The sequence below is a fragment of the Anopheles funestus genome, chromosome 2RL (genome assembly GCF_943734845.2).
Source record: "Anopheles funestus chromosome 2RL, idAnoFuneDA-416_04, whole genome shotgun sequence".
Classification (NCBI taxonomy): Eukaryota; Metazoa; Arthropoda; class Insecta; order Diptera; family Culicidae; genus Anopheles; species Anopheles funestus.
The window spans coordinates 40,440,607-40,450,618 of record NC_064598.1 but is presented as its reverse complement, the minus strand read 5'-3'; the positions used below and the strand labels follow the sequence as shown (position 1 = coordinate 40,450,618).

The window sequence follows — 10,012 nt, the reverse complement described above, 5'->3', positions numbered from 1 at the left end:
TCGACGAGCTTTCTTGATGGTCCGTTGTGTTGAAACATCGTCACTGGGCTTAAGAAACTTGCCTTTCTCATAGACTTCATCAAAACAATAAATTTATTACAGAATCGCAAAACTATTTTGGAAAATTGAGCTACTTTTGTCGCGTTCGCCAAAGCGACAATTTCTAAGCATGTAGTGACGGTGTTATACAATATAAAAGTTCATCTGACGCTACCAATGTTAAAATTGCAAAAAAAAACACTTCAAGGGGGCCACATACGGTTCGCTGAATTCAACTAATAAAATTATAAAAATAACGTTAGAAAATAATTCTTCTATGATGAACAGTCAAACCATTTGAAAGCCGCAATTGGTGAAGTTTGAATAATGCTATAATGAATATTTTATTTTGGGTATTTTTATAAAATATTTTGCACAATTATTGCCTTAGAAATTGCTTGAAATGCTACCAATTCGATCAGTTAACCCAAATTAAAGAAAAAATCCTCTTGGATAAAAGACGCCAAAATGATAAAATTTTCGGGACTTATTGTTCATTCAATCTACTTAAAATGTGTTAAAATATTCATAACCATACCAACACCCTCGCATAACACAAATGGAGTAATTTTCTTCCAATAACAATACTCAAAAGCTTTGAAAAAAAAACACAATCAATACACATCATCTGTTTGTGATGCGTCTGGCGCAAAAAGGCCACTAAAAAGCTTAATGGAAATAAATCGTCCAGCTTCCTCATATGAAACGATTTGTACCTCATCGCTCAAAAACACACTAACCAGCACCGTAAAAGCTCCGTACACACTCATGCAGTTCACGGTCAATAGCACACTTCGAGGATCGTGTGCGTGACCTACTGCGATGGATCTTCCAACGCGCGTATACGATCCATTCACTTTTGCACGAATCATCGAGCCGAGCCAGAGCTCGAGATCGAGAAGGCTGCACGCATTCGCAAAGCATCTTCTTCCCTTCGCTCGGTACTCCATTTCCAGACCGTTTGGAATGCTTTACGGATATGTGTGTATGTGTTGCGATCGTGTCAGTAGACTCATTTCACTTTTTGCTGCTCAACTATCCCAACCGTCGTGTACGCTTCATTCAAGCGAAGATGGAGCGGCAAATGGAAAGGGAAACGTGTGTAAAATTGAACGCAGAAGCAGAAGATCCAAGATGGTGATTTTCGGATACCCATTTGCCAGGTGAACTAGATTGCATTTGCTTCCAGAGTGTGGTTACATGAGTCGGTTCACCTTTTCACCGTCGTGAAATCTATTTTTACACACAAGCGATCGTTGAGAGATCGGTTTTGTTTTTTTTTTCTGGTTTGTGCATGCGTGAAATTGCACCGAGATGCGCTTTGCAGCGCCAACATCATGTTGCCACGTGCGAAACGTACTGAATAAAGGCTCATTAACATACGCCATCCGTTGTTACCCGCATGACGACAGAGAGAAAACACAGATAACTTTGGGTTCGTGGCTTGTGCTTTTCGGCCTACACCAAGTCTATCTTCCCAGTGGACGCTTCGTATAGTAGCGCTTTGTTTGCGTGCACGTTCGACAAAACTAAACAAAACTAATTATGTTTTTGTGAGCTGAATTACTTCAGTTTATCTTCACTAATCTACCCACGAATTGCAAACGTTGTTCTGTTTGGCTCGGTATCGGTTTTTTCGATGGTGTACGATCACGCTTTTCCTCAGTCTTGTAAAACAATGTGCAAATTGCACCAAACGGTTGTAGCTCTGTGTAATATAGAGTGAGAGCTCTGCGATAAATGCGGCACCATACAAAAAACAACCCATTACCCACCAATTGTGCGTTACGGCATGCGTTGACCTCTTATGACACCGCAATCGAAAGTGATTAGCCCTGAATGGTGGGCCTGAAAAATTGAAACGCTCTTGCGGACTGGACAAATATTTAATAAGCGCTCAATGAAACCGTTGTTCTGTCCGTATCGTCTGCTTGTTAGTGTTCCCGAGATGAGCGGGAAACGACGGTTCAGCATTACCAAGCGCCATGAAAGCGCATGTACACTTTCCCGCTCCGTCGAAACCTAAAGTTCACTTTCTTTGACCTTTCGCGAACCGATGGTACGGTGCTGGGTTGACGTACTTACTGATGCTAACCCACCGTCCGTTGTAACCCCTTACGTCAGCACTTCCGGCGTGCAGGCGGTGATACACGAATCTGCTTACGTTTCTTTCGCAGAGCCGTTGTCGGAGTGCTCGCAAGAGGTGCATTAATGTTTACCTTTGTGCCGTACTATTTCCCCCATTGGTGATGTCCGCAACCTCGGCGCCACAGCGTACGATGGTGGGTACCGTGGGTACTTCCGTAACATTGCACACCACAGTAGTATATAATTCACCTGAATTCCGTAGCGCACCAAGGGCCATATTATGGCGTCTTATTGCGTAATTTCAACGAACGACCGCACTACGAACTGAACCGTTCGTTCGCTAAGCACGTGGTATGAAGCGAGATCTCTTCGCACGATCAAACGAACGATCGAGCGCAGATGGGTAACAAAAACTTGGACCAAAGTTCTTATTACCCAATCACGCCACATAATGTGGGTCATCATTCGGTGTGTGATTTGAGCAGTAAACTGGCTAAGACATACATATGTGTGTTTTTTTTTTTGAGGAAAAAAGTCAAACGATGATTACATTTTATTTCGTTCGAAGGCCTGCCATAGCCTTTTGTTATCGCTTGCTTATACATCGGTATCGTTTTTCATTCCACGGTTGCAAACTCCTATCGTTGCCCTATCCCAGACAATACGTTTCCATCCAAAAATGCAACACGTTCACACACACGCACACTTCCTAAAACAGTGTCCCCGAAAGTCTTCCTCCAACATGCATAAAGCTTACTCCACAATTTTGTGTGACAAAAATTTTGGGTAAACTTCGTGCGGATGTCTTTTCTACGCTGTTTTGTTCGTCGTGTACGTAGTGATCGGTAAGTGTGGTTCCGGAATTTGCATGGAGGATGGTTTTGTCTCGTATAGCTGCAGCTGATCATTGGTTTGGGACCGTGTCGCAGTTTCATCCGCACTTTCATTCAATAGCACTAACAATCCGCCGCTCGTCAGAGTGGCGGATGCGTATGTAAAACGTTTTTAAAAATGAAGTCAACATTGAACAAGATGTAATAATTTAAGTAAATGGTACAACCCGCCGCACTCACTCCGTGATAATGATTTGCGAATTTTGGGATCCTAACATGTCATATTTAAATCGTTCACTATCCTCTGACAGCTCGTCGCATTCAATCACATTCGATCGCCAAAGAGGAAACCCAAGTTTGGACGACAATCCGTGATTCGTCCGCTGCCAGCAAACCAAGGTGTGGAAGAACACAGGTGGGTAAAATTATAATTTATCTTAAATAAGGCACGTATTTGCAGTATGCTCCGTTCAGGTTCCGTTTTGCGTGTCCATGTGGGATTGGCAGTGGGGGTCATGGGGTACTAGTGCTGGTACTGTCTTTTGTTCTTCTTCTCTTGCTTGCTTTAGTAGTTGTAGCCACCATTGGATGAGTACGACTGCGGTAGAGTAGCGGGAACCTGCGATGGACCACCGGAACTATAGCCACCACCAGAGTGCGACGGACCACCGGAGCTGAATCCACCGCCCGACTGGGACGAGCGTCCGTTCGAGGAGAAGCTACTGGCCGAGAAGGAAGCCTGCGAGAATCCGTTGCCGTTTGAGCTTACCTGGTAGCTACCACCAACGTTACCACCATTGCCGCCGAAAGAGCCACCATTGGATGATCCGAAGCTTGGGGCACCGTACTGGCTGGAAGGTTGCTGAGCTGGTGCTCCGTATTGGCTGGACGGAGCCTGAGCTGGGGCTCCGTACTGAGAAGATGGGGTTTGAGCTGGGGCTCCATACTGAGATGAAGGAGCCTGAGCCGGAGCTCCATATTGCTGCGATGGGCGCGATGGAGCGGGTGCTCCGTATTGGCTGGACGGAGCCTGAGCTGGGGCTCCGTACTGAGAAGATGGGGTCTGAGCGGGTGCTCCATACTGACTGGAAGGCTGCTGAGCAGGCGCTCCATATTGCTGCGACGGACGCGATGGAGCAGGTGCTCCATACTGACTGGAAGGCTGCTGAGCTGGGGCTCCATATTGCTGCGAGGGACGCGATGGAGCAGGTGCTCCATACTGGCTAGAAGGCTGCTGAGCAGGTGCTCCGTATTGGCTGGATGGGGTCTGTGCCGGGGCTCCATACTGGCTGGACGGGGTCTGAGCAGGGGCTCCGTACTGGCTGGATGGGGTCTGAGCTGGGGCTCCATACTGAGATGACGGGGCCTGGGCTGGAGCTCCGTATTGAGATGATGGGGCTTGAGCAGGAGCTCCATACTGCTGCGATGGGCGAGATGGAGCAGGTGCTCCATATTGGCTAGATGGAGCCTGAGCTGGAGCTCCGTACTGGGATGAGGGAGTCTGAGCCGGAGCACCGTACTGAGAAGAAGGAGTCTGAGCTGGAGCACCATACTGGCTAGATGGAGCCTGTGCAGGGGCACCATACTGGCTAGACGGAGTTTGAGCTGGGGCTCCATATTGGGACGAGGGAGTCTGAGCCGGAGCTCCATACTGCTGCGACGGCTGGCGAGATGGTCCACGCGAATATCCATTGTTACCGTTGCCATTGCCATTGCTATGACCGTTTCCATGTCCGTTACCATTGCTGTAGCTACGTCCGTTTCCATTACCAGCGTATCCGTTGCCGTTTCCACCTGACGGAGCACCGTATTGGGACGATGGACGGCTCGGAGCACCATAGCTGGACGAGGGACGGCTTCCGAAGCCGTTTCCATTCTGCGACTGCGAAGGAGCACCGTATTGAGTCGATGGACGTCCGCTAGAGTATCCATTGCCACCGTTGCCCTGCTGCTGCGATGGAGCGCCATAAGACTGAGAGGGTGCGGCAGGAACTCCGTAGCTTGTGGATGGTGGACGGAACGATTGCTGCTGCTGTTGCTGTGGAGCACCGTACTGGCTCGACGGGCGTCCGCTCGAGTAACCGTTACCGTTTCCATTGCCATTTCCACCGTGTCCACCGAATCCACCCGAGCTGTGTCCACCGAAACCACCCGAGGATTGTCCTCCGAAGCTGGGCGCACCGTAAGACTGAGACGGCGCCGAAGGAGCGCCGTACGACTGAGACGGAGCCGAAGGAGCACCGTACGACTGAGACGGAGCCGAAGGAGCACCGAACGATTGGCCGCCACCGTTGGAGTGACCACGGCCTCCATTACCATTGCCATTCGGAGCACCATAGCTTGAAGAAGGAGTCTGTGCCGCCGGATATCCACCACCACCACCACCACCGCCCGACGGTGGCAGATAGCTTCCGCTCGGTGGCAGAGGCGCTTCACGCTTAGCCAAACTGGTCGATGCGCGGGCTGGCACAAGGACGGCACAGCATACCACCACGAGGGCGGTCAGCCCATTGCGATGGAAGACCATCATTCTACTGCTAGAATCTGCTCTGTTCCAACAAAGTAAAAACCTGCAAAGAAGAAAGAAACAAATCCATTGGATGGCGCTTAGGTCAGTTGGGACAGTGGGCGAGTAGCGTGAGCTGCGATCGTCTCGTCCCGTTGTAAATATTGTGCCGCTACATTGTCTACCGATCGATCGTGCACCAGCGCGGTAGCTGGAAACCGGTAGCTATTATGCGTTCAATATTTACGATCGTTCGCGCTTCATCTGCCGGAATTGGCGCGTGAGACGTAAGCCGACGAATGCAAATCGATTGTTTTGCGGTGGTTGGTTTATGGCATTCTCCCCCATTTTCGCTTCCCTTTACATAATCACAGTGCATCGGATACGAATTCGTTCGACCCGGTGGCCAACCGTCAATCGGAAAAGAAGCAACGAATCTGCGATGATTGCCGTTGCACCAGTGCACGATGGATCGTGCGTTTGAGGTGCAACGAAATTATTGTCGGACTTATGCAAGTGCGCCCCGGACATTGGTCGGACGGACTGGTACGAATACCGAATACGATTCTACACTGCCGATCAGTACTGCACATCGATTTACACAATGGTCCGTTGTGTGTGCTGCTTGGTCGAGGTGTTTAAAACGACAACGGACTACGAAAAAAAAGCGAAACGAAACAAAAACGGGCCTAAAACAACGACACAGCGAAGAATGCAATTATGCTGTCAGATTGAGTTATCTTTCGCTGCGGACCATTGGTTTCCCGGTTTGGGTGCGCGTGCCACTTGCCACTTGCACCGATTGCACCGTTTCCCATTCCCGGCAGATGACGCGGTGGTGAGATGGTGAGTGAAATAATTAGATTGTGGTTTTATTAGCGAAGTAGCCGAGAAGCCCCAGCAACACCTAGCCGCGGAGAACATGAGTACACGGGACGTATCGTACACCCACCCCCCGTACCGTTTGTGACGGAGGTGGAGGTTAATCATGCTGATGACATCAAACCAATTAAGCCAAATGTCCAAAGGATGACACTCTTGGTGCGAACGTCCGACGCCACGTTGTTGGCGGCGGTGGTGGTAATGAGATTGTACGGAATTAGCGTTGAGAAAAGGAATGTACAGTCGCGCGCTTGATGATATAATTGACAAGCATTGGACCAGCAATAAAACAAAACTCTTGCAAACCGAGAACACCAGACCAGTGGTTTGTTGAGAGAGAAAAAAGACCGTTATTATGCTCGTAACATGGTTCGATTGAATTTTAGTGTATTTTTTAGAAAGCCTCATCAATCAACCATTTGTAAGATCTTGTCACCAGATATCGCACGGTGCGATCACGATCACGACACGAGGCTCGGATGTCGAAGGTTGGAGTGCGATCAAAAAAGGTACAGATTTTGATAATCACTTTACAGCCGATGAAAGGAAAGGTCGATGAGCGCCTTGGTGGACCATTGCAGCTGACAGAAAATGATTTGAATACAACTGATTTTAATTAAGATACTCTAATGAGAATCATTTGTCCATCAGTGCATGTGTGCTGTGATGGCGAGAATTAGACTGTGAGCGGTAATTATGCACTTTGTTGTTTGTAGGGATTACTGATTAATTATGCTCGTGAGGGGGGAAAAAATAGGAAATCTAGCTCTAAACGGACATATGTAGAAAAAATTCCTAGCCAATACATATATTTATTCCACATCGTAAACAATTTTTTGTTATACAAAATATGGCAATCAATAGCATTTTATGCATTTAAAATAAATCAAATTTATAATATTTATATAAAAGGACAAAAACATCAACCATGTCACATTGGTTCCTTGCATGATCGTTTGAAAAAAATAACGAAAAAAGTTTGCACAACCAAAAGATTGTTAAAAATAGGAATATAAATTTCAACAAAATTGTTCACAAAATTATCGAAATGCAATTAGAACACATTTTATTGCATTTATTTTTTGATGCTGGAATCGTACTTCTCACGGAGCCCAAAAACTACTCTCGATCACATCACTTAGTCCTTCAACCACAACCACTACACGAATATGCTGCTTTGAAAGTCTTTTGTTTCTAAAACCGTTTGTTTTTAAGCGTCACTTGATCACTTCTAAATTGTAGTTCACTTTTAATTCAAAAACGAACACACTTTAAATGCTTCGAAGAAGTTCGAACTGACCTTCACTGGAGACGTACTGGACGTGCTTAGGGAGTCGTGTGATGTGAGTCCCTGTCTGTTTCGACAGTCCGATGACTGAGGTCCTGCACACTCGGTTCACAACAGCTGCTTTGACGACCCTATCTAAACGAACCGAACCGTGTTCGTTGGTGGAATGATATTCAAATCAAACCGTAGCTTCACTTTTATACTCGAAAAACACTCGCTCGTCTTACCTGGCGAGTGTAATTTTCGACGATTTCGTACCGTGCAGTACTGTGCGGGCGCCGTAAGATCACGGGCATCCCTCTCGTTGGATGAGCACCCCCCGAAAAAAAAATCATGCTGAAAATCAACACATCAGTCCCCCCTCGGAATAAGGGGTGGGATTTTTCAACGATGTGGAAGTACGGGAGGGTTAACCGACGGGTACCGAGATTCGGTCGGTTGAGAACACGAAGGCACCAAACCGTTTTCCACCACCATCACCACCACGAGATAGCCACGAGCATAGCCCGCGTGGATTTCAGTTTTCTGCAGCATCGTCGTGCAGCGTCGTGGGCTATTATCACACGCCGGCACGCCGAACGAAGAGCGGCTGCATAAAAGCATAAACAGTGACGACGACGATGCAAACACCCACCACCCGGTCCATCGGGAATTGGTTTGCAAAAGGGAAACGCCGAACGGGGTAGTGTAGCGATCATCGTATGACTCACATGATCCTCCGTCAGCGTAATCGGCATCGTCGGTGCAATCAGCTGCTGCTATTGAGGTAGATTGCAAAGGGTTGCATCTTCCTCTGAATGCCGGTAATGTTGATTGCAAGGAGAGAACGAAACGAGAGGGTTATTTTGCTATTCGATGGCTTGTTCGTGCGGAGTATTTTTTTTTTGTTTTGTGTCTCCATGTATCCAACGTGATCCTTTCTCTTGGCACCATATGGGAATCTGAACATGTGCAACCGTGCTTTTTGAGCTTTCACTTAGACACTATTTACTATTTTAATTTCAAATTCTTATAACCAATGTATATTTGTATACCTAAATAAGAGAATAATAAAAGTGATCATCTAATACATTTTCAGTAAATAATGTCTGAAGAATATTAGAAATTTGTCGAAGTTAATTGCTAACGACACTCTGCATATTATTCATGGATATGGAGTTAGGAATAATGTCTCAATAGTAGCTTCATGTCTGACACTTTAGAACTATTGGAATCTTCTGTTTCTTTCGCCCTTCAGACTAGCTTCCCATTAACCTGAGATGACATTCAAATCGATCTCTAATGGGATTCGGAAATCGGAAGACCTCAGAAAATTTTTCTCTCGTCGAGGAGCCTAACAAACGCAACAAAACAGTAAGAACGCAACATCCAACAAGATCTAGACCCAGTGAGACACGCATCGTCCGCTTTGTTCCTAATGAACCGTGAATAAAGCAGTGGCGAATGAACACAGGCTCTCGAAACAGTGACGCAGACGCGATCTCTCAAGATCGCCCATTTTGGCGGCCTGTTCGTTCGGGGGCATCTTTCCGATCGCACAGCTGGTACCAGGTATGAACCATCATGCTGAAGGTCGCGATCATACCGTGGTGTGCACACTTTGTTTTTTTTTTGTTGAAGCCGCGCGACCTGGCAGCTTAGGATGATTAGTTAAAGCGCCGCAGCAAATTGTGTGACCCAGCTATGAACCTGCGGAGCTTGGTGTACCATCTACCCAGACACCCAGAGTGTTTGGAGGAGTGTGTACCAAAGTTTGCAAACTTCAGCATTGTTTAATGAGATCAATTGTTGGTGATAGTGTATGGTGGCATTTGCGCCGGGTCGGGAGGGAAATGGAATGGAGCGGGTATCAAAATGCGTCCTTTCATTTCGTGCCGGCTGTGCCATCACCAATCATATACTTGGGCACAATGCTTATTTTTAGCAACCGAGCAGAAGAGTGCCGCTTCAATTGTCTTTCCACTCACCGCTTCTTGGCAACGGTCGTTTTAGAGAGGCAGGACCTTCGCCGGTGGGCTAGCTGTAGTATTCTGGCACCGCGCTCGAGTGACATACGATCTAAAGGACCCGTACCGTGCTTCAAATGGAGATGCGGACGGCCTCCGGAGACACCTTCACAGTTCCTGGTCGTGAAGCCCAGAATTTGGTCCTTGGAGCATCGCGTCTAGCGTGTGCATCGCTTAAAAGACATGACTAAACAAAACCACCTACTGGGGGAGGATGGTGAGTGTGAGTGTGTGGAGCACGACGGAGGCGGGAAGCTCTTGGCGACCAGGCATTCTTACGACGAGGGTGAATGGGAATTGCCACGGTACCGACAGCAGTAAAGCTAGCGCTAGCGATTGCTACATATTAGTGCGCGGCATGTGTGTCATC

The 10,012-nt window shown here is 47.4% G+C and overlaps 1 protein-coding gene across 1 annotated transcript; it reads right to left on the bottom strand.

The window, feature by feature from the left end:
* Positions 1-2,638: 2,638 nt before the first annotated feature.
* On the bottom strand, positions 2,639-8,014 carry LOC125762986 (pro-resilin). Its single transcript, XM_049425656.1, has 2 exons — positions 7,649-8,014; positions 2,639-5,530 (listed from the first exon to the last, which is right to left on the bottom strand). The coding sequence occupies exon 2, from the start codon at positions 5,488-5,490 to the stop codon at positions 3,526-3,528; it is 1,965 nt and encodes a 654-aa protein (XP_049281613.1). The 5' UTR covers positions 5,491-5,530; positions 7,649-8,014; the 3' UTR covers positions 2,639-3,525.
* Between the last annotated feature and the right edge of the window lie 1,998 nt (positions 8,015-10,012).